This window comes from Garra rufa, chromosome 22 (genome assembly GCF_049309525.1).
Source record: "Garra rufa chromosome 22, GarRuf1.0, whole genome shotgun sequence".
Classification (NCBI taxonomy): domain Eukaryota; kingdom Metazoa; phylum Chordata; class Actinopteri; order Cypriniformes; family Cyprinidae; genus Garra; species Garra rufa.
In genome coordinates this window covers 41,031,925-41,057,287 of record NC_133382.1, presented here as the reverse complement: position 1 = coordinate 41,057,287, position 25,363 = coordinate 41,031,925, and the positions used below count along the sequence as shown (strand labels likewise).

Sequence of the window (25,363 nt, the reverse complement as noted above, 5' to 3'; positions counted from 1 at the left end):
ATTAACATTACAAGCAGCTGAATTTCATCACTTTTTGATCATGAAACCTCTGATCAGTTGCAGTGTCCTGTAGTTTATTTGTGGTGTGTTCATTAGTCGTTGTGTGTAGTTGAGATGGACGTCAGGTCAGTGTGTCCCAATGGCTTTATTTTCTGCTGCTCTTCATTTGTGTTTTCCTGCATTATCAGAGCTGCTGTCAGATCGACTAAATGAAGAAGGAACACAATTGGTCGTTCTCTTATCAGCAGAATAAAGGTTTGTCCGTTCTTAGATTGTCTGATGCTGGAGCGCGGAGGTCAGTGGTTTCAGGTCCTGTTTGACTAATGGCCATGAAGGAGCCGTTAAGATCTCAGACCAATGACGGCCGTATTGACAGGAGGTGCGGGCGACTTAATCAAGCCGGACACTCCGTAATGAGCAGCTTGTTTTTGCTAAAGGATCTGTTTATCTGGAGTGCGGCTGATGGACTGAGAGCATCCTGTCGTCATGGAGACGCTGATTGCCGTGGTGCTGATGCAGGAGTCGGGCTGTGATAGAGGATGCTGTTTGTGTCTCGGCTGATTGGACGGAATCGGTCATGACATTGTCTGGTGTGACATTTCTACATCTACACTGCTAGTTAAGATTTGATTTGACTCAAGCGTTTTTATAGCGTTTTTTGTTTTTTTTATATTTTTTTATATTTTGTTTGAAAGTATGAAAGATATAAAAAATAGTAACCTGTCTTGAAACATGTGTAGATCATGTGAAAGGCATATTTTTGCCCAAAATCGACAAATTATATTTTGTTGGAATCTCATAATTGAATATATATTTAATATCTTTCTATCGATAGATAGATAGATAGATAGATAGATAGATAGATAGATAGATAGATAGATAGATAGATAGATAGATAGATAGATATACATAAATACATACACGTGAAATATAATAAATCTTTTCAATTTTAATTTCATTTCAATATTTTGTATTTTTACTATTTATTTAATTTTTTTATTCATTATTTAAATGTTTACATTTATTATTTTTGTTTATTTTATTTATTACATTATTTATTACATTTAACTTATGTGTATATATATTATGTAATTTATTTTTTAATAATTATTAAATATTTATTTTAATGATTATTACATTGATTAAATTCTGAATAAATTAATTTATTTTTAATATATCACTTAATATTGATTTGTTCATTCATTCATGTATTTATTGTTAAAGCAGATAACTTTATGAACGTCATGATTCAATTTAATTTGTTTTATTTATTAACTTTTTATTCATCACTTAATATTTATTATAATTATTTTAATTATTATTACATTTATTAAATTATGATTAATTTATTTATTTTGAAAATATCACTTAACATATATTTATTAATGTATTTATTGTTAAAGCATATAACCATGAACTATATGATCTTTTCATTTTTAATTTAATGTTTTTATTTATTAATTTTTTTATTATTTTATATTTAATCAATTTTATTACATATAATTATTTTTTATCACTTAATATTTATTATAATTATTTTAATTATTATTATTAAACTGATTAAACAATGATTAAATCAAATTTTTAACGTATCCCTTAATATTTATTTATCCATTCATGTATTTATTGTTAAAGCATAGAACTTTATAAACTATATGATCTTTTAAGTTTTTTATTTAATTTAATTCATTCGTTTTATGTATTATTTTTATTGAATCATTTAGTTATATATATAAAAAAAATTATCACTTAATATTTATTATAATTATTTAAATGATTATTATTAAATTGAATGTATTTTTAATGTCACTGAATATTTATTTATTTATTTGCAGTGTACAATTAACAGGTCTGATGTTTATTTATGCACCTGTGGCTCTTATTACCTGCATCAAGACTCTGAATCCAGGTATGTAAAAATGCCGTCTGTAAATAAATAAAAGCATCAAATAACTACAAAGTTACCAACACTAATACATTCATTTTTATTCTGTGAAAATACAAAATAAAATCATGTACATTTTATTTACAGCCCTTTGTACATTATAATATAGTGTATATTTATATCTGCATTGTCACGAATATAATGTTAAATACTTCAGCAGCACACGAGATCTTCATCTTTCTATAATTTCTCTCATCATTCGACATTAAACCACGCTTAAGACATTTTGCTTTAAATACGTCTGCTCGTGTGAATCACTAAAAATATACAAACTAATAAAACACCTTGAGCAAATTCATGTCACTTTTCAGTCATCCAGTCTTTGTTGGGTGATTTTGATTTTAGGGCCACTTTTCGCTGAAGCGGGTCTTATGCAGGTCCTTCCTCAAATCCGGCTCTGTCCGAATCCGTTAAGGCTCATGTGAAGCATATATATGTAAATAAAGCACACGATTAACCTGATCAGAGTTTGATATGAAACACTGGAATGACTGAAGAAGTGAACAGAAGCTCAAGGCAAAACAAAGGCATATAAAATGATTTACAGCACTTTGATATTAACAGTAAAAAGCTCAGATTGAAAGCAAACAGCTAAAGAAACACTGCAGATCAAATCTATCGGCACAAGATGTGGAATGCATTTCATTCTTGTCAAATAGACGTTTATATAAGTAACATTCATGAAGCTGATTAAACCTCACAATGCGTTACTGAGGTAAAACCCAATCAAATGCACAGTTAATCCAAAGTGAAACAGCGTATTTATTGCTACAGTGCATAATCATTGGGACGAAAAAACACAGCGAAGCTGCCATTGATCCAGTTTAGTTTCAGTTTAATGTGTCCAGCATCTGGATTGGTTTTGGATTCTATGGCCAATCCCGAGCCGGACCGAGGAGGACCTGCGCCCGCTTTATGCGACTTGTGGCCTTTAACCGCTGATGATCTTTGGCTTCAGGTAGAAAAATGTCTAGATTTTCTACCAATAATGACAGCTTTATGCTGTTGAGTAATTATAGAGAGATGCAAATCTGATTATGCGCCTGCTAACGTCTAGAAAATCTTATTTATACATGTTTAGCTCATGGTTAGAAGAGTTTACTGTCATCTACAGTAAGTGTACGTTCATCTCTTTTATATCTTTAATGGTCTATTTAGCCATTCTGGTATTTATTTCCCAAGCCAGTGGTTCTTAACTGGTTATAAACGATAAATGTGACTCTGGAGCACAAAACCAGTCTTAAGTGAAATGGGTTTATTTGTAGCAATAGCCAAAATACATTGCATGGGCCAAAATTATCAAATTTTCTTTAATGCAAAAAATCATTACGATATTACGTAAAGATCGTGTTCCATGAAGATATTTTGTACGTTTTCTACAGTAAACATATCAAAAATTAATTTTTATTAGTAATATGCATTACTAAGAAGTTCATTTTGACAACTTTAAAGGCATTTTTCTCAGTATTTCGATTTTTTTTTTGCACCCTCTGATTCTAGATTTTCAAATAGTTGTATCTTGACCAAATATTGTCCTATCCTAACAAACCCTACATCAATTGAAAGCTTATTTATTCAACATTCACTCTCTTATTGTAGACTAGTTTTGTGGTTCAGGGTCACAAATGTATTGTATGTGTTTTTCAAGTCATGGACAATAGGGGAAAACAATGCTTGATGCAATTAATGAAATGTACAAGATCCAATTTAAACTTGATGTTCTCAACTGTGGATTACAAAAAAAAAAAACTAGGGTATTACTAGCGCATTACTTTAACCCTCATAATGCATTCAAAATCACGATACAAATTCAAAAATAATTGCTTTATAAAATGTTTAAATTTTAAATATTTTTCAACTGAAGCCATATTCAGTAGCAAGTTTTGAACATAACTATGTTGTTGTTATTATTACAATGTATTTACTCCTTTTTGGTTAATTAAAAATTAGCAATAGCCAAAAATACACTGTATGTGTAAAAATTAAAGATTTTTTTTGCAAATTTTTTTTAAACTAATTTAACCTCAGATAATTCAACAAAAATATTTTTGACACTATTGGGACTCCATACATAGAACACTTTTGAGAAAGGATTATGTTGTGTGTGAGTGTTGGTAAGTAAGATATTGGGAAAGGCCAAATATATTTTACAAACTTAAAAAAAAAACCTCAGTTTAACAAAAAAGTATTTTGACACTAATGGTACTCCATACATACAACAAAATTCAGTCTCAAAAGTGTTGTATGTGAGTGTTGATAAATTAGATATGGGGAAAGGCCAAATATATTTAACAACATTTTTTAAAACTAATTTAACCTAAAAAGATAATTTAACAAAACATATTTTTAACACTAATTGGTACTCCATACATAGAACAAAATTCTTTCTCAAAACTGTTGTATGTGAGTGGTGGTAGGTAAGATATGGGGAAAGGCCAAATACATTTTACAAACAATTTTTGACACTAATTTACACTCATAGATAATTTTACCAAAATTGCATTTTTGACACTAATGGTACTCCATACATACAACTAAATTCGGTCTCAAGTGTTATATGAGTGTGTTGGTAAGTGAGATATGGGGAAAGGCCAAATAAATTTTACAAACTTTTTTTTTAACTAATTTACCCTCATAGATAATTTAACAAAAACATATTTTTGACACTACTGGTACTCCATACATACTTCAAAATTCAGTCCAAAAAGTGTTATATGTAAGGGATGGTAAGTGGGATTTAGGGAAAGGCCAAATATATTTTACATTTTTTAAAAAGTTAATTTAACCTCATAGATAATTTAACAAAAAATATTTTTGACACTAATAGGACTCCATACATACAAGAAAATTCTGCCTCAAAAGTGTTATATGTGTGTGTTGGTAAGTGAGATGTGGGAAAAGGCCATATATATTTTACAAACATTTTTTGACACTAATTTAACCTTATAGATAATTTAACAAATTATTTTTGACACTAATGGTACTCCATACAAACAACTAAATTCAGTCTTAAAAGTGTTATGGGGAAAGATATGGTAAAAGGCCAAATAAAAACTTTTTTTCAAACAAACTTTTTTTGAAACTAATTTAACCTCACAGATAATGTACCATTAGTGTCAAAAATAGTTTTTATGTTAAACTATCTGAGGTTAAATTAGTTTAAAAAAATTTTTTAAAAATTATTTGGTCTTTTCCCATATCTTTCTTACCAACACTCAAACATACAACACTTTTGAGACTGACTTTTGTTGTATGTATGGAGTACCATTAGTGTCAAAAATACTTGTTACTCCATACATACAACACAATTCAGTCTCAAAAGAGTTGTGAGTGTTAGTAAGAAAGATGTGGGAAAAGGACAGATATATTTTACCAAAAATGTTTTGAAACTAATTTAACCTCAGATAATTTAACAAAAAAATTTTTTGACACTAATGGTACTCCACATATACAAAAAATTCAGTCTCAAAAGTTTTATATGTGAGTGTTGGTAAGTGAAATATGGGGAAAGGCCAAATATATTTTACAAACATTCTTTGACACTAATTTAACTTCATAGATACTTTAACCCAAAAAAGTATTTTGACACTAATGGTACTCCATACATAGCCAGGTCAAAATGACCGGAACATTTTAAATAGTTAAATCATCTAAAAAATAATTGTAAGATATCTGAAAAAAATAAATGATGTTTATTTTGAGGGTCTTAAAACACTTGCAAAGTTTTTTTCCCCAGAAATGTTTATGTTATTCTTGCTCAGAATGGACCTGAATGCATTATGAGGGTTAATAGTTATAGATGCTTTAGTGCACAGCACAGACATTAAATACTGGTTTATTTGCAGCAATAAAAACAGGATGTTAAACAATGAAATTATTTGCTAAAACGATAAAATCTTCAGAATTTAATCTGTTGGGTCACTATTTGAAACCAGTTGAGAAGTACTGAACTCATTGAAGTCGTTGAGGATCTGATGATTCGTCTGCAATCAGGTGAGTCCAGATGATGAAGATGTTGTCTCAAGGCTCCTCCTCCACTTCTCTGATTGGCTGGATGATGTTGCTGGTGGATTTGTACTGAGTGATCTGATTGGCTGAGTGTGTGTTGGTGTGTTTGGTTTGTGTGTTTCTGGGGAAGCTGTTCTTGGGGTCATCTGTGTACCATTTTTTATCTGCAGGACGATTGACATCATTTACTGTACGCCTGAAGCAGCATTATCTGCAAGTACATGAAAGCAAAATTTGGCTACACAAGCTCCATCTCATGCATTGAGGAGTTTTACAAATGTTTAATTCATAAGTGTGTTGAATTCAGAGCAGGTTTATTATGGTTAACTGAAATTTTGAACCCTCAAGAAATTATTAAATTTAACCAATTTCAACATTTTTCAAATAATGTGTTTACACTTTATGACTAATAATAATAATAATAATAATAATAATTGTTACCTGAAATAAACAATAACATTTAATAAACTTTACATTTACTTTTTTTATTATTATTTCAGCACTGTAAAAATTATATATCAATAAATCATGGTAACATTAACTTTTATTAAATTAATTATTTCACCAATTTCAATATTTTTAAAATCATGTTTTTAGACTTTACGACTAATAATAATAATGATGATAACAAATGGTTGTTACTTGAAATAAAAAGTAACATTTAATAAACTTTACATTAACAGTATTTTTTTTAAATTATTATTTCAGCACTGTAAAAAATCTATATCAATAGTTCATGGTAACATTAACTTTTATTAAATTAATTATTTAAGCAATTTTAACATATTTAAAATAGGATAAATATATTAATTTAATAATTACTAAAAGTTAATGTTACCATGACTTATTGATACACTTTTTACAATGCTAAAATAAAAATTAAAAAAAGTAAAGTTTATTAAATCTTAACGTTTGTTTAATTTTTTTTTATTTCAACATTGTAAAAAAAAAATCAAGTCATGGTAACATTAACTTTTAGTAATTAATAAATTCATTAACCAATTTCAACATTTTTACAATAATGTTTTTAGACTTTACGACTAATAATAATAATGATGATGATAAATGGTTGTTACTTGAAATAAAAAGTAACATTTAATAAACTTTACTTTTTTTTACTATTATAATTCCAGCACTGTAAAAAATATATTTTAATAAATCATTGTAACATTAACTTTAAATAAAATATTAAATTATTTAACCAATTTCAACATTTTTAAAATAATGTTTTTATGCTTTGAGACTAATACTACTACTAATAATAATAACAATAAATGGTTGTTACTTGAATTAAAAATTTACATTTAATAAACTTTACAATAACAATATTTTTTATATTATTATTTCAGCACTAATCAATAATTCATGGTTACAATAACTTATAGCAATTATTAAATTAACTATTTAACCAATTTCAACATAATTAAAAAAGGGGTTAAATAATGAATTTAATAATTGCTATTAATGTTATCACAATATTTTGATATATTTTTTTTACAATGCTGAAATAATAAAAAAATAAATGTAAAGTTTATTAAATGTTAATGTTTTATTTCAGCATTGTAAAAAAAAACATGATAACATTAACTTTTAGTAATTAATAAATTCATTATTTAAACAATTTCAACATTTTTACAATATTTTTTTAGGCCTTGACTAAGAATAATAATAATAAAAATAATAGTAGTAATAAATAGTTGTTACTTGAAATAAACATTAACATTATATATATAAATAAAGCAAATCATGGTAACATTACTTTAGTAATAATTAAATTATTCAAAAATTAATTTAACCAATTTCAACATTTTTAAAATAATGTTTAAAGATATAATAATAACACAACTCTAATACTTATTTAGTTTAATTACTAAAATAAATTAAATGACTAAAACTAATAAATAAAAAAATAAAGACATTAAAAAAATTATAAAAATGAAATATAAATTAAATTATATAAATTAAAAACAGAAATTATCAAAATAAAATGTATTTTATTGTCTAATTGTAAAATATATTTAATTAAAAATATTATCAAAAACTATAATAGCATAATACATTAATACTACCCAAATAAATTAATATTAATTTAGAAAAGTAAAAGAAAAACTTTCTCTAGAAAAAAAAAGTATTTTGCCTTTTTTTTTTTTTTTTTTTTTTGCTATTTTCATGCAATTATATGTATATATGACTATTTTTCAACAAATCAACAAACTTAATATTTAATAATAAAAATAGTAGCAAATATTTTTAAAATAATAAAATTAAATAAAAAGGTCAAAACAAGGGCAGGTTCTCCTGCAACTTCACCAGAAAATTTTCAGCAGTATTTTGAAGATTTTTTTTTTATATATATATTGCTTTTTTTTTTTGTCTAAATTTTTTGGTGAAGGCATTTGAGATCATTTGCATTGTAGGGAGTTTTTCTGAATTATTCTGCTGTAATCATGCTGATATATTTGGAAACCAAAACCATGCATACTACATATATGTTACTACAGACGCTTGCAATGGTCAAAGCATTCTCAGTGTTATGGGAGATCATAGATATCAAGAGATCAAGACAAATAATGAACTACAGCAGAGCCCTGAATCTAGAGACGCATGCACTGCAGAGATGAGCTTATTGAAGAACGGCCAAAAGCTGCTTTGCTTTCAGTCAGAAAGCAAAGACTTGAATGCTGGCGTGACGGATTTAATGTACTTTTCAGCTCATAACCATCTGAATTATGAGAGATGGTTGCAGTAATGACATGCATTTCGTTCCATACCTGAAACCCCTCTATTCGTCCTGGGCGCACTTTAAAGAGAGAGTAAATGGAGTGAGTGTAAACATCCTGTTTTTCTGAGGAAACTCAGTCATCTTTAATTCTCACACACACACAAACATGTACGTATTTATATTTGTGCATAAGTTTACAAATATTTACCAATTTACAAAATAAAAGTAAATGATTATAATTAAAACAATTATATATAAAAATCTAAATGTACAAAAAAATTTAAATCGAAAATTAAAAAAGAAAAAATGTTTCATATTTACGAATGCATGTGTACTTAGTTATTAATTTATTTAAAAATCATTAAATAATTAAAAAATAATAATTACAAAATTTACATTTAATCAAAATATTAAAATACAAAGTAAAATATATATATTTACAAATGCATTTTGTACTTAAAAAAACAATTTAAATAATAATAAAATAATTATATTAGTTATATTTAATTCAATTGAATTAAACAGTCAAATAGAAACTAAAATATTTTTTTAAATATGAGCATTTACAAAAGCACTTGTTCTTAGCTTAAAAATAGTTATCCTTTTTTAATTATTAAATAATTTTAAAAACTAAACAATTACATTACTTAACTATTTTACTATTTTATTTAAATGTAATTATTTAGTTTTTACAAGTTTTTAATAATTAAAAAAAGATAACTATTTTTAATAAAATATAATAGTAAACCAATATACATATGCATATATATACATATATATATGCAAGTGTTTACAAATGCATTTGTACTTAGGTTTTAAAAAAAATTATACGAAAAAGATTTAAATAAATATATTTAAATTATTAAAATAGCAAAATACAAAATAAAATAAAATATAATAAATTAAATTTTAAAAAGCAAGTATTTACAAATGCACTTTTACTTAGCTTTCAAAAAACTTATCAATTTAAAAAATGAAAAAATGACATTCAATTAAAATATTAAAATAGTAAAATACAATTATATGCAAGTAATTACAAATGTATTTGTACTTGGGTTTAAAAAAATAGTTATCAATTTATAAAAAAAAAATATTAAAATAAAAAATTAATTACATTTAAATAAAATATTAAGCTAGTAAAATACTAAGAAAAATAAAAAGGTTAATTTATATGCAAGTATTTACAAATGCAATTGTACTTGGGTTTAAAAAATAGTTATCAATTTATTTAAAAAATCATTAAATCATTTGGAAAAAATAAAAATAATTACATTTAAATAAAATGGTAAAATACAAAGTAAAATAAAAAAGTTTATTAATATGCAAGTATTTACAAATGCAATTGTACTCTGGTTGAAAAAATTATCAATTTATAAAAAACATTAAATCATTTGAATTTTGAAAAATAATTATGTTTAATTAACATAGTAAAATACAAAATAATAAAAATATAAGCAAGTATTTACAAATGCATTTGTACTTAGGTTACATTTTTTTAAATAATTTTTTAATCAATTTATAAAAAATAACAATAAAATAAGTGTTATAATTATATTTAATTAAATTATTAGAATAGTAAAATACAAACTAAAATACAAACTATATAATTAAAAAATTTAAGCAAGTACTTACAAATGCACAAGTACTTCGCTTTTACATTTTTTAACAGTTTATAAAAATCATTAAAATATATAAAAAAATATTAAAATAGTAAAATACAAAGTAAAATAAAAATAAAAAAAATATATATGCAAGTATTTACAAATGCACTTGTACTTAGGTTTAAAATGTTATTAATTTATAAAAAAAATCATATTTCATTAAATTATTAAAATGGTAAAAAAATAAAATAAAAAATAGTATTTAGTAATAGCAAGTATTTAGAAATGCAGGTTTAAATAATTTATCATTTAAAATAATAAAATAATTTAAATAAAATATTAAAAAAGTAAAAACACAAACTAAAATAAAAAAGTATTTACAAATGCATTTGTACTTACATTATGAAAATTATTTAATGTATAAAAATCATTAAATAATCAAATAATTTATTTAAAACGCAAAAAAAAGCAGGTCCTGAGCAAAAGCAGATGCTGTGTTTTAAAAGCAAAGACTTGACATCATCAATACAGAAAAAAATACTTTTATTATGTTTAAGATATCGCATACACTAGTTCATTATAATCATATAAGAAAAAAATCTTACACTTGATATTTAGAGAATCAAAACTTTGGTGTGAGCGTCTTACTATAGCAATGAACGTGAATTAAACATAGAAAGCAAACCAGCGTCCTGCTTGCTTCTTTACAAATGCTCATCAAACTGCTTTATTCTTGCAGCTTCGCAATATTTTCATGAGATCAACCAAACAAGACATCGACTTCAGTCCAAAAGAGTTGGAACAGCCTTACAAATATTGGAAAGATTTTGAATGGAAGATAAAACATCTGTCGAATGAGTCTTTTAAAGCACAGAAACGTCTGCAGGAAGAGAATCAGTGGGTTTCCATTAGCTTCCTTTCAGTTTGGGTTTCCAAATCACAATGAACCTGTCACTAACCTGACCAAAAAACCTTTGTTTCACAGACCTAATCGTGCGTTTTCATGCACATGCTATGCGTTTCTGTCAAGGCCGATGTGATTAAACTCTCATTCTGTCAATCTGGCGTCTCAAGAAGGCAGTCAATGGAAAATAAAAACATTCTTCATGATCACATTTATATTGGTGTGCAAGCACAGTGGCTCCAAATGTCTGCGAAAACACTGAACATTTGCAAAAATGTACATAAAATGTACTTAAAATATATCAAATATGCTCACAAATGCACCACTTATAAATTACACGATGGATAAAGCATACATTTGAATTAACATTTTACATTTTAGTTTAAAAAAATGCATGCATGCATTTAATAGTAAATAATTAATATTAATAAATATTACATGTTTTTATCGCATACATGTTCAGGAAAATTTAAATAAACATCGATTTATTTTTTGCAATTTCTGATTTATTTTTAAACATTAAATAAAAAATATAAGCAAGTATTACCAAATGCACTTGGCTCTAAAAAATTAGTTATCAATTTATTTAAAAAATCATTCAATCATTTAAAAAAAATTGTCTGAGAAAACACTGAAAATTTAGCAAAAATTAACAAATATTACTTCATTATTATAAAATGTTGTTCATTTTTGCAAAATTTTCAGTGTTTTCTCAGTCAATTATTTTATTATTTTTTTTAATTATTTAATGATTTTTTTGAATAAATTGATAACTAATTTTTTAAAGCCAAGTGCATTTGTAAATACTTGCTTATATTTATTATTTAATATTTAAAAATAAATCAGAAATTGAAAATTTTATTTAAATTCTCAATAAAAATGTATGTGATAAGAGCATGTGATATTTATTCATATTAATGATATACTATTTAATGCATTTGTGCATGCATTTTTACTAAAAATGTTAATTCACATGTAAGCTTTATCCATCATGTCATTTATACCTGGTGCATTTGTGAGCATATGTTGTATATTTTAAGAATGTACTTATTACTAACTTACATTATTATAACATTTTGTAAGTACATACCTAAAATATACAAAATATGCTCACTAAATGACATGATGGATAAAGCATACGTTTGAATTAATATTTTAAATTTTTAGTTAATAAAAAAAGCATGCATCAATGCATTAAATAGTAAATAATTAATATGAATATTACATCAATTTAAGTGAAAATTTAAATAAACATCAATAATTTTTTTTGCAATTTCCGATTAATTGTAGTTTTTTTTTTTATGTAAAATAAACATTTTTATAGATTTTTGGAATCACTAAAAAATTCAATCAATTACAAAACAAAAATTAATACATAACAGAAATATACAATATATAAAACAAATGCATCAAATATATAAATGACGTGGATAAAGTGCACTGTACATTGCTATCATCAGTTTTTAAAATACTTAATAAAACATTTAATATAAATTTTATTAATATTTTATTAATATTAAATTAATATTTCTAGGTCTCTAATCAAATTATATTGATTTTATTCAATTAAAATATGCACAATTTTTGCATTTGTGCACAATGTATTCATCATGAACTTTTATATTTTGTGTATTTGTTTTGTATTTTTATAGGTCTAGTAATGTTCACTTATTTTATCTGCAACTTAAATTGCGGCAAAAATTGTTCAAAAATACATCACAAATGGCAAAATTTAAATTTTCACTTCAATTTATGATACAAAAATCGAATATTCTTTATTAACATTAATAATTTATATCTAATATATCCAATTATAATAATAATATCTTTATTGACTAATGTATTTTTTTGATAGCTGAAAATGCAAAACATCAACTAAAAAATGTACACTTCATCCATCATGACCTTTATATCTTGTTTAATTTGTTGGCATATTTTATATTGTCCATTTATTTTGTTAAATTTCACTGCTGTTTATACCATCAGAACATGTAATATTTCTAAATATAATTAATTTACTATTTAATGTGTTTATGCATGTGTTAATGACTTTTTATTAACTAAAAAAATGTAAGCTTTATCCATCATATATTTTATACCTGGTGCATTTGTGAGCATATTTTTGTATGTTTGAGTATGTATTTTTCATTTATTTTGTTTTATTTTATTGAGTGAATTCTGCCAAGTTTTCTCTATTCCTGAACCCTATGAAATGTTGGTTTTACATTATTAAAAAAACCTAAAATAAATTCAAAATTTGATTATTTTTTTAATTTTCACTGCAATTTATATCTATTATTAGTAATTAATATTATTTATTAATATGATTAATTGAATATTTAGTATTTTTATTGACTTGTAATATTTAATTGACAAATACAAAAAATATCTGTTTAAATATGTACAATTTCTCCATTTATTTATGAGTTTATTAATATTATAAATGTTTATATTTACATTTTGATATATAAATTTAAATGCACTGACTAGTAAAAATTTTCTGTAATTTTTAAACTAAAAATGTAAGCCGTCAGACGTTTGGAGCCACTGTGCGTGGGTAAGATGAGCCAGAAGCGGTGTTTTATCAGGAATATGAGGCGTGATGCGATGATGAAGCACACGAGCGTTCGTCAGGTTGTCAAACTGGAGGATTAAAGTGCAGTTAAAGTGCAAAATGGTAAAAACTGATTCATGAACCCAACACAGTGTTACCCGTGTAAGACGTACTGATCAGCAACAAAACCGTGGTTTGTCGTGTAAACTCTGGCCGGTGCTTTACACAGATGCGACTTCTAGTATGCGAAAGATGGCGTACGAAGTAAACATTTGATAACGTGTATAAAAATAAAGTCCGGGATCTGCGTTTGCGAGGAAGAGTCCGCATTCGCACGCGCGCGCAGGCACAGCTCAACGCCACAGACGCTTACAGAGGAACGTACTTCTGTTTGTCGCGCGGGTCGCGGCTCCGGCTGCGTCCCGGTCGGGCGGACGAGGGGATGGAGTGGGCGGACGGGCTCTTCTTGTTGGGGCAGTAGCTGGAGTGGGTGGACAGGTTGGTGCGCGTCTGGCCGGCGTTGTGGTCGAATTGCATCAGGCAGAAGATCAGGTCTGTAGGCACCAGCTCGAAGTCGTACGGAGGGTTTGTAATCACATATCTGTCATGAGAAACACAAACATACACAACACTAAGTAAATATCTGACAAGAAGTTCATTTGAAGTGGAAAGTGTGAACAAAAAATTGTTACAAACAAACTAGTAAAGGAAAAATCTCAATAACTGGATCTGGAGCACAAAACCAGTCTAAAGTAGCTCGGGTATATTTGTAGAAATAGCCAACTATACATTGTATGGGTCAAAATTATCCATTTTCATAAGTAAAGATCATGTTCCATGAAGATATTTTGTACATTTCCTACTGTAAATACAATACCAGTCAAAAGTTTGGACACACTTGACTTAATTTTTATTTTATTTATTTTATTTTATTTTTTTTGTTAAATATTAATTATTTAAAAAACAATACAATGTATTTTTATTTTATTTTATTTTATTTTATTTATTTATTTATTTATTTTTTTTAAATACAAATTGTGCCAAGGAATGATTCTCAGTTTGTTTTTAAGAAAAAAAAATTCTTAACTTCAGTTTTTCTTAAAAACAATCTGAGAATCATTCCTTGGCACAATTTGTATTTAAAAATAAAATAAAATTAAAATAAAAAAAACAAGTGAAAATTTAAATAAACATCAATAATTTTTTTTGCAATTTACGATTTATTTTAGTTTTTTTTTTTATGTAAAACAAACATTTTCATAGATTTTTGGAATCACTAAAAAAATTCAATCAATTACAAAACAAAAATTAATACATACCAGAAATATACAATATATAAAACAAATGCATCAAATATATAAATGACGTGGATGCACTGTACATTGCTATCATTAGTTGTTAAAATACTTAATAAAACATTTAATATTAATTCATCATGAACTTTTATATTTTGTGTATTTGTTTTGTATTTTTATAGGTCTAGTAATGTTCACTTATTTTATCTGCAACTGATTAAATTGCGGCAAAAATTGTTCAAAAATACATCATTTTATTGTTTTTTTTAATAATATTTGACTAAAAAAAAAAAACATTAAGTCAAGTGTGTCCAAACTTTTGACTGGTAGTGTATATCAAAACTTAATTTTTGATTAGTAATATGCATTGCTAAGAACTTTACTTGGACAACTTTAAAGGCAATTTTCTCAGTATTTTGATTTTGTTTGCACCCTCAGATTCCAGATTTTCAAACAGTTGTATCTTGACCAAATATTGTCCTGTCCTAACAAACCATACAACAATGGAAAACTTACAACTTACAAACAAAAAATGTATTAAAAGTTTAATTTTTACATTTTTAAAGATCAGAACTCCTGTTATGAAGTACATTTTTGAGGGGCACTCTTTTATAAAATAATCAATTATTTTTCCTACATAATTTGTAACACAAACATTTTTTTAAATATTTATTTAGGAGCCTTAGACCTTTCCAACAATATTGATTAATTGATTGATTGGTTGATTAACTTTATTAATCCCACACTGGGGAAATTCCTTTGAAACAGCAGCAATTTGTAAGACAACAATTAACAAGATCCATAGGATCAACAAAATAACAATATAATAATATAAACAATATAAAACTCTTTGTAAAAAACTATATTGCACATAGTCTACAAATAATTGCACATACATATAATCTGAAATATTGCACGTGGTTTAAAATACTGCACAAAAGCAAAAACAAGCAATACTCACAGCATGTGTATGTCACTGCAGTGATATATTATAAAGTCTTATAGCTGTGGGGAATAATTAATATATATTGTCATGATTAGATTAGGATTTATTTGTAAAATTGTGAAGTAAACTTGGGCGTCCCACAGAGGGGACGGTGAAAGTTAAGAGTTTAATTTGATGTGGAAAGTGTGAACAAAAAATGTTACAAACAAGCTAGTAAAGGAAAAAAAACTCAATAACTCGATCTGGAGCACAAAACCAGTCTTAAGTAGAACGGGTATATTTGTAGAAATAGCCAGCTATACATTGTATGGGTCAAAATTATCCATTTTTCTATTAAGCCAAAAATCATTAGGATATTAAGTAAAGATCATGTTCCATGAAGATATTTTGTACATTTTCTACTGTAAATACACTACCAGTCAAACGTTTGGACACACTTGATTTTTTTTTACATTTTTAAAAAAGAGGCAAATATTTTTTATTAATTATTTAAAAAAACAATACAATATATTTTTTAATTTTATTTAATTTTATTTAATTTTATTTTTTTTTAAAAATACAAATTGTGCCAAGGAATGATTCTCAGTTTGTTTTTAAGAAAAACATTTGTTTTTTTTAACTTCAGTTTTTCTTAAAAACAAACTGAGAATCATTCCTTGGCACAATTTGTATTTGAAAATCAAATAAGATAAAATAAAATATAATATATTGTATTGTTTTTTTTTTAATAATTAATATTTGACAAAAAAAAATAAAATAAAACGAACAAAAAAGTCAAATTGTTAAAAATGAATTTGAATGTTCAAGTTTTTAGACTCATTCAGAAGAATTTTCAGTCTAATTTATATGATCAGAAAATGTAATATGTAACCCTGGACCACAAACCCAGTCATAAGCAGCAATAGCTAGAAATACATTGTATGAGTCAAATTTATAGATTTTTCTTTTATGCCAAAAATCATTAAGATATAGTAAAGATTATGTTCCATGAAGATATTTAGGAAATTTCCTACCATAAATATATGCAAACTTAATTTTTGATTAGTAATATGCATTGCTAAGAACTTCTTTTGGACAACTTTAAAGGTGATTTTCTATATTTTCAAATAGTTGTATCTCGGCCAAATATTGTCCCGTCCTAACAAACCATACAGAAAAAGACCTCAAAAGAGTATAGTTAGTAAAGCTGGTTGACTCACCGTTTAGTGCACTGGCTGGGTGCTCCCAGATGTGCGTCTCTTAATCGGTAGATTCCAAAACACAGCATGTTGTACGTCTTCAATGCTTTACAGAATAAATCACCATAACAGCCCCCATCCTGAAAACACAAACATAAACATTATAATGTGGTACAGATTTGAAGATATCCAATATAATAGATTAAAACAGTTTTTAACATTTTTTTTTAATAAAATATAAATTTTCCAAACATGTTTTACTCTAAAACTGCGATAAAACTAAAAAAAAAAAAAAAAAAACATACATACATATCATACAGTCCAGAAAAAAAAAATAGATTTTTGATATCGCAAAAAAATTAGCTCTCAGTGAGATTTTGTTTGGGTGCAGTAAACGGTTTCACTAGATAAAATCACTTCCTATTTGTTTCAATGTGGTCATTTTTGTGACTATTTCTTTCCAGAACCATTTAACCTACAGTACAGACCAAAGAGTTTGGACACACCTTCTCATTCAGGTGTGTCCAAACTTTTGGTCTGTACTGTAGATATGAATTCAACTGAAAAAACTTGTGAAAAAATATCTTTCAGGTGGTCAAATAGCAAATAGTGGAGCTCTGCAGCCACCTACTGGTAAAAGTATTTTTTTTTACTTTTAAAACTGGGTATTCCAAAAGATGGGCAAAAATCTTACACTAAACCATGGGAAATTATCCATGTTATCCCCATGAATTAAAGTTAGAAATGTGGGTCTTTTATAAAGTGAATTTTACGTAAAAAAGCAGTTTTTGTATAAAAACCCATTTAAAAAATATTTATTTATTAATTTATATATATCTAAAAAATATCACTTACCCTCTGAAAACTGCACAAATGTAGAGTAAAAACTTTAATAAACAGAAAAATATACAGTACAGACCAAAAGTTTGGACACACCTCATTCATTTGAATGAGAAGGTGTGTCCAAACTTTTGGTCTGTACTGTATATTTTTCTGTTTATTAACTTTTTGGTCTGTAAAGTTTTTCAGTGAAAAATGGCCAAAGTTCTTACCAAAAAGAAAAAAAAACCTGGACTTTATAACTCACAATTGCAAGTTTACACCTCACAATTCTAAGAAAAAAAGTCAATTGCAAGATACAAAGTCGCAATTGCGAGAGAGAAAAAAATATTTCTCGCAGTTTTGCATTTATATCTCATAGTTCTGAGAAAAAAAGTCAGAATTGTGAGTTTATATGATTTAATTCTGAGAAAAACGTCAGAATTGCTAAATGTAAACAAAGTTAGAATTGTGAGATAAAAAGTCGCAATTACCTTTTTTATTTTTTTATTCAGTGGCGGAAACAGGCTTGTATAAAAATGTGACCCTGACAAAACCAGTCATAAGTGTCATCTGAAAGCTGAATAAATAAGCTTTGTTGGGACAGGACAATATTTGGCCGAGATACAACTATTTGAAAATCTGGAATCTGATGGTGCAAAAAAATCTAAATATTGAGAAAATCGTCCAACTGAAGTTCTTAGTAATGCATATTTCTAATCAGAAATGAATTTATTATATTTACGGTAGGAAATGTACAAAATATCCTTTTCCTTTCTCCTTTAAATATCTTCATGGAACATGATCTTTACTTGGCTATTGCTACAAAGCAAAACATGCTTTTCATACTTACATTTTTTGTCTTGTTTCCAACCAAAATATCTAGAAATTCTTAAATCAAGAAGGATTTTCTAGACAAGTAAAAAATATTTTTAATTTTCAGAAATAAAATCAAGTCAAATTAAGTGAGTTTTTGCTTGAAACAAAAAAAAAAGCAAAAAAACACTTAATTCTGACTTTTTTTTCTGAAAACTCGTCTAGAAAATCCTTCTTGATTTAAGAATTTGTAGATATTTTGGCTGAAAAACAAAGGAAAGCATTTTTTGCAGTGTACAAATATACCTGTGCTGCTTAAAACTGGTTTTGTGGTCCAAATATTCGTTTCACTGAAATAAAAAATACCTTTTTTGACAAGCAGCAGAGGGTTAAACATTAAGTAAATAAAGGAGCCACAGATGTCAGTCTCACCCCCAGATCAGCAAAGGGTCCGTCATAAAGCGCCAACTGTGCGACGCGGCAGCGGTCTCTATTAGCAAGTGTTTGCGGTGTGCTGTATCCTCCACGCAACGCGTTCTCCTCCGCAAGCAGACCCTCCAGCTCCGGTGTGGCCCCGCCGGTCACCAGCGTCCGGATCAGAGTCAGAATGTTGTCATTGAAGTATGTCTGAGAGAGAGACAGACAGAGGAGAGGAGCGTTACAGAAAGTTACGAAATCGCCCTCAGTTGTAATAATAGCATTTAATTGCAGATTTGGCAAACTAATCACATTGCATTGGACCAACTTGAGTAACCAGCTTACATCAGTTGCTTTTATGGTGTGCACATGTGCTCATGATTATTTTATGTTAACCCAAACATTTTTTGCGTAGTTTTTTTGTGGGACAGGACAGTCGCAACAGCAGTTGTAATGAGCGTGGATATTTTGCATTCTCTTCAGGAATAGTTCTCAGTGCCGCTGGCATTTCTTTGGTAAATATAAAAGCAAAAATGAAAGAGACGCAATGTCAGTCACCTAAACGAGATATTGGCCTTGCAGCATTGCATTTCAAGGACAGTAAAAATCATCTATGACCAAAAAAAAAGGTTGTCAAAACAACAAAATTACTCAAATTAAAACAGAAAATATAAAACATAAAAAGAGGAATTTACAATATGAATAAATAATGAAATAAAAAAAAATGCAGTTTCATGGTCAGAAAAAAAATCTACATATGTGACCCTGGACCACAAAACCAGTCTTAAGTCGCTGGGGTATATTTGTAGCAATAGCCAAAAATACATTGCATGGGTCAAAATTTTTGATTTTTCTTTTATGGAGTTTAAATGTAAGAAATATTGTATACATGTTTAAACAGTAATATATGTTGTATTAAGAGCTGTATTTAACAAAAATAAAGGCAATTAGGCAAAGAAAGAAAGAAATGTAAAAAAAAAAAAAAATGAAATGTCCAAATAAATAAAAAAACGAAACGAAACGTAACTAACAACAGTTAGGAAAACCTAACTGAAATAAAATAATAATTATCAAAAATAAATATTTTTTAATAAATAACACTTTGTTTGCATTGACTTACAGCACTCATTAAAGAATCCAGGACGCTGACGGCAAACGCCGTCCCACAAGCGAACGGCTGCGTGAGGTACAGCTCCGTGTCGGGATCGTCGTCATCATCCTGGTCCAGAAACTGGACGTTTGAGTCGTTCACTGCAGACATAAAACACACACAGATTGTTAGGAATGTGTTTCATTAAATGAGGAGTTTTATTAAAAATATTTGCAGGAAATAACAGGTCAACACAGGGTCTAAAATGAACATTTTTTTGTACCAAAAGCTGGGTTAATATACTGTACTTATCTTAAACATAGTATATGATAACATAATGAATGAATGTTTAACTTAAAATGTAATAAACTTGAACTTAATTAGAAAAATAATAAATAAATTATTTTAGCTAGGTTCCAGGGAAAGCTTAACTGGATGTAAAAAAATAACTAAAACTAAAATTTTAATAAAATATTATAAAAAAATAACTATAAAGCCATATTAAAAAAACTAAGAAAAATTACAAAAACACTTAAAAATTACTAAAACTTAAACAAAAATTAAAACATAAACATAGAAATCTTAAAAAGTAAAATGCCCAAAAAGTTAAAATAAAAAATGCATCCTAAAGATTCATATTTAAATCAATTATGAAATAATTTTTATGAAAATGTATAAATCTAAAAAAAAAAAAAATATAGAATTTATAGAATGTGTTGCAGTGCCTTTATGTTGCTTTAAATAAATAAAAAATATTTTATGACCAATTTTCCTTTTAAAACAATAATTTCATTTGGCAACATCAAAAACCGCTTTGGCAAATAAATCAAGTGAAAAATATATTAACTTATAAACTGACAAGGAAAAATAAAACTAAAGTTGCTGGTAAATTCACTAAGACATTTATTTGAAGTCAAATGGTAGGAACAATAACACAAGTAATTGTTTTATGCAAGTGAAAGTTGTAAGATTGCAAACTAAAATACTATGATTTCTAAAACAAACAAAAAATTAAAACTACTTTAAATTAAATTACTTTAATATTTAAAGTAATAAAACTGAGAAAATCAAACAACAAAAATATTCAAAGTAAAACTAATTTAAAATATTAATAAATAAAAATAAATATATAAATATAAATATAAATATAAATATATAAATATAAATATAAATATATATATATATATATATATATATATATATATATATATATATATATATATATATATATATATATATATATTTATTTATTTATTTATTTTTTTTTTGTAAAAAAATAAAAACACAATGCAAAATGCCATTTTATGGTCAGGTAAAATTATTTGGCCAGAAAATGTTGTCAAAACAAACAACAAAAATAGAAAATATATATAAAAAAAAAAAAAAACAATTTTAAAATTGAAATAAATTAAAATAATTTCTAGACAGAAAATGTTGTCAAAACAAACAACAAAATTACTCATATTAAAATGGAAATATAAAAATAAATACCAATTCAAAAAATGAATAAATAAAAAAACGACAGTAAAAATCATTTATGGCCAGGAAATGTTGTCAAAACAAACTACAAAAATATAAATTTTATTAAAAACATAAATAAATAAAATGAATACTAAAATTAAAACAAAAAAATAAAACACTTTAAAAAACGAATTTAAAGTATTGATTAATAAAAATTAGCAAAAATTCAGTTTCATGTTCAGAAAAAATCTTTTATAGCCAGAACATGCTGTTAAATTAAACAACAAAATTACTAAATAAAAAAAAGATATATATATATGACTAAAAATGAATTCCAAATATTAATGAATAAAAACAATGGTCAGTTAAAATTATTTTTTGTCAGAGATATTGTTGATTAAGTGGCAGGAAGTTCATTTCGGACCCTGAGCTTTTGTGTTTCCTGTCTGAGACGCTCAGAAACATGTAACGGAGTGACAGATCATTTCTAAACAGATGACAGATTCGATCGGTTTGACAGGAAAGATCAGAGCGTCTGGCCACACAGAAGCACACGAGATTCACACGAGATTCACAGCATGCTACAGAAACGCTCATGCCAACAGTGAAAAACATCAGACATGAAGAGAAGAAGAGCTGAAACATCCACAGAGCTACAGGAAGACAGTCGCCCCTGTCAGCCGCTCTTACCCAGCTCAGTTATCATTGGGATGTTGTTCCCGCTGCTCTTGTCCTGGCTCAGAGAAACCAGGGGCAGCAACTTGTCTGTTTTAGCTAGCAGCATAAAACAACCAGTTACCAAAACCACCTTTCACCGCACCAACCCTTTAGTTGTTTTGCATTTTGCAACCATAAACCAAAATTCAAAATTATTTAAAAAAATAAAAAAATAAAATAATAATAATAATAATAATAATAATAATAATAATATTTTATATATATATATATATATATATATATATATATATATATATATATATATATATATATATATATATGTGACCCTGGACCACAAAACCAGTCTTAAGTCGCTGGGGTATATTTGTAGCAATAGCCAAAAATACATTGTTTGGGTCAAAATTATTGATTTTTCTTTTATGTCAAAAATCATTAGGAAATTAAGTAAAGATCATGTTCCATGAAGATTTTTTGTAAAATTCCTACTGTAAACGTATCAAAATGTAATTTTTGATTAGTAATATGCATTGTTAAGAACTTATTTTGGACAACTTTACAGGTGATTTTCTCAGTATTTTGATTTTTTTGCACCCTTTGATTCCAGATTTTCAAATAGATGTATCTCGACCAAATATTGTCCTATCCTAACAAACCATATATCAATAGAAAGCTTATTTATTTAGCATATGATGTATACAACTCAGTTTTGTAAAATTTTACCTTATGACTGGGTTTGTGGTCCAGGGTCACATACACACACACACACATATATATATATAAATCTAAATTACTATAATTTTTTTTAATTATTCAAAAAGAAAATTTAAAATTGTTTTCAGCAACTGTTATCATCTTAAATGTGACCCTGGACCACTAAACCAGTTTTATTTATTTTATTTTTTGAAATTGAGTTTTATACATAAGCTTTCCACTGATGTATAATATTAGGAAATTTAATTAATATCCTAGAAAAATAGATTATTTTGACCGATAAAAGTAATGTATTTTTGGCTATTGCTACAAATATACCTGTGCTATTTACAGCTTGTTTTGTGGTCCATTGTCACAAATGTTTTGAGTCAGTAGATTTTTTTATAATAAGGTTCCACTTGTTACTTTGTCAGCTTAATAGTTCAACATTTGCAACTAATAATAATTCAAATCAAAAATATTTGTTAATATTATTTAATTGGCCTGAGCTAACATGAAGCAATAATGAACAGCTGTATTTTTTATGAAGTAATGTCACGGTTATTATAGTTCACTCAAGCTAAAAACATAACATTTGATTTTAAGTAATGAAAGTTTTCAATAATACATACATAAATTAATTAATTAAAATAAAATAAAATAAAATATGTTATATTTAAGCTAGTTGCCAAGACAATATTTGTCATTTTCCAATTAAAATAAAATAAAGAATAAACCAATCTTATTTTATTTCAGCTAGTTGCCAAGCCAATATTTATCATTTTCATTTAGTAGATTTTTTTTTACATTTAAATATAATATTTATATTTAACGTTGAAACTAAGTTTTGTTAAATTAAACAAAAAACTATACAGACATTATAAAATTAATAAAAATATTAAAAAAAAAAAACATTACAATACCTAACTAAAATAAAAATGAAAAGAGAAAATTCAAAATATTGCTTAAACTATAATAGTAGCTAAAGTAAACTAAAATAACAATGACTTAAGATTAATAAATACTGTCAAAAATAAATATTGCTTTAAGTAACATTAGGTGTTTTAATTGGACTTTATTGTAAAGTGATAGCAATTTTTTTTGTCTTTTTGGAAAAAAAGTCTCTTCTGCTTACCAAGGCTGTTTTTTTTATTTGATCAAAATTACAGTAAAAATTGTGAAATATTATTAAAATACTAATACCTGTTTTCTATGCGAATATCTGTTCATATGTAATTTATTTCTGTGATCAAAGCTGAATTTTCAGCATAATTACAGATTTCAGTGTCACATGATCCTTCAGACATCATTCTAACATGCTGATTTGCTGCTCAAGAAACATTTCTGATTATTAGTTGCGCTGCGCAATGTTTTTGTGAAAGCCGTTTTTATTTTTCATATTTACAGATGAATAAAAAGTTCCGAAGAACAGCATTTATTTGAAACAGAAATCTTTTGTGACATAATAAATGTCTTTACTGTCAGTTTTGATCAATTTAATGCATCCTTGATGAACAAAACTAATAATTTGTGCTTAAATGTGAGTGTAATATGAGTCTCACCGAGCTCTGTGATGATGGGAATGTTTGCTCCAGTGGTTATGGACGCCTGCCGCACCAATCCATGTACGGGACTGTTTTCTGGAGATGAGCGATCCATTCCAGGAGGAGTGAAACCTGGAGCACAACACAGAACGACGTGAACCCAGCTCAACTTTTTGATTTTGTTAATATTTTTTTAAGAAAGGCAAGCATTACAGATGTTTATTTACTGAGTAATGCACTATTTTGTAGAGAGGCATCAAAATAAAAGTTCATCTGAGATTTAGAGTCAAATTACAGGGCGGTAAAAATCACTTTAGAAAGATGGCAGATCTTTTACACAGAGATTGGTAGCTCTATTAGAAAAATCTGTTGACTTAAGCAATCTTTGTTGCATTATATGCCAATGATGACCATTCAAAAAATGGAAAAAAGCACTTTTCAAGCTTTTTCTCTCTAGTTTGCATGTCTGTAACTTTAGAAGTATAAAAGATATCTTGATGTCCCTTTAGATTTTGGGTCTTAACAAACTTTTCTTTTAGTATCTTAATTTTTAAGGTCCTATGTGGTTCAATCCCAGAGATATAGGAATCTAAATATGGCTCCATGAGTAAACTGTACACCTTTTCAGCGGTCAGAAATCAAATGTTAGTCACTTTGCATACAGCTGATACTTATTGTATTTAAAGTGGATTGTC

At 26.8% G+C, this 25,363-nt stretch overlaps 1 protein-coding gene across 1 annotated transcript in view; it reads right to left on the bottom strand.

The window, feature by feature from the left end:
* Window positions 1-12,594: 12,594 nt before the first annotated feature.
* Window positions 12,595-25,363, bottom strand: part of LOC141297562 (calcium-activated potassium channel subunit alpha-1-like) — an 89,044-nt gene continuing 76,275 nt past the window's right edge. The window contains exons 24-28 of the mRNA XM_073827978.1: window positions 24,687-24,800; window positions 20,326-20,456; window positions 19,221-19,415; window positions 17,175-17,293; window positions 12,595-14,335 (exon numbers count right to left, since the gene is read on the bottom strand). Coding sequence (XP_073684079.1) covers window positions 14,104-14,335; window positions 17,175-17,293; window positions 19,221-19,415; window positions 20,326-20,456; window positions 24,687-24,800 — 791 coding nt within the window. The 3' untranslated portion in view covers window positions 12,595-14,103. The remainder of the gene's footprint in view (window positions 14,336-17,174; window positions 17,294-19,220; window positions 19,416-20,325; window positions 20,457-24,686; window positions 24,801-25,363) is intronic.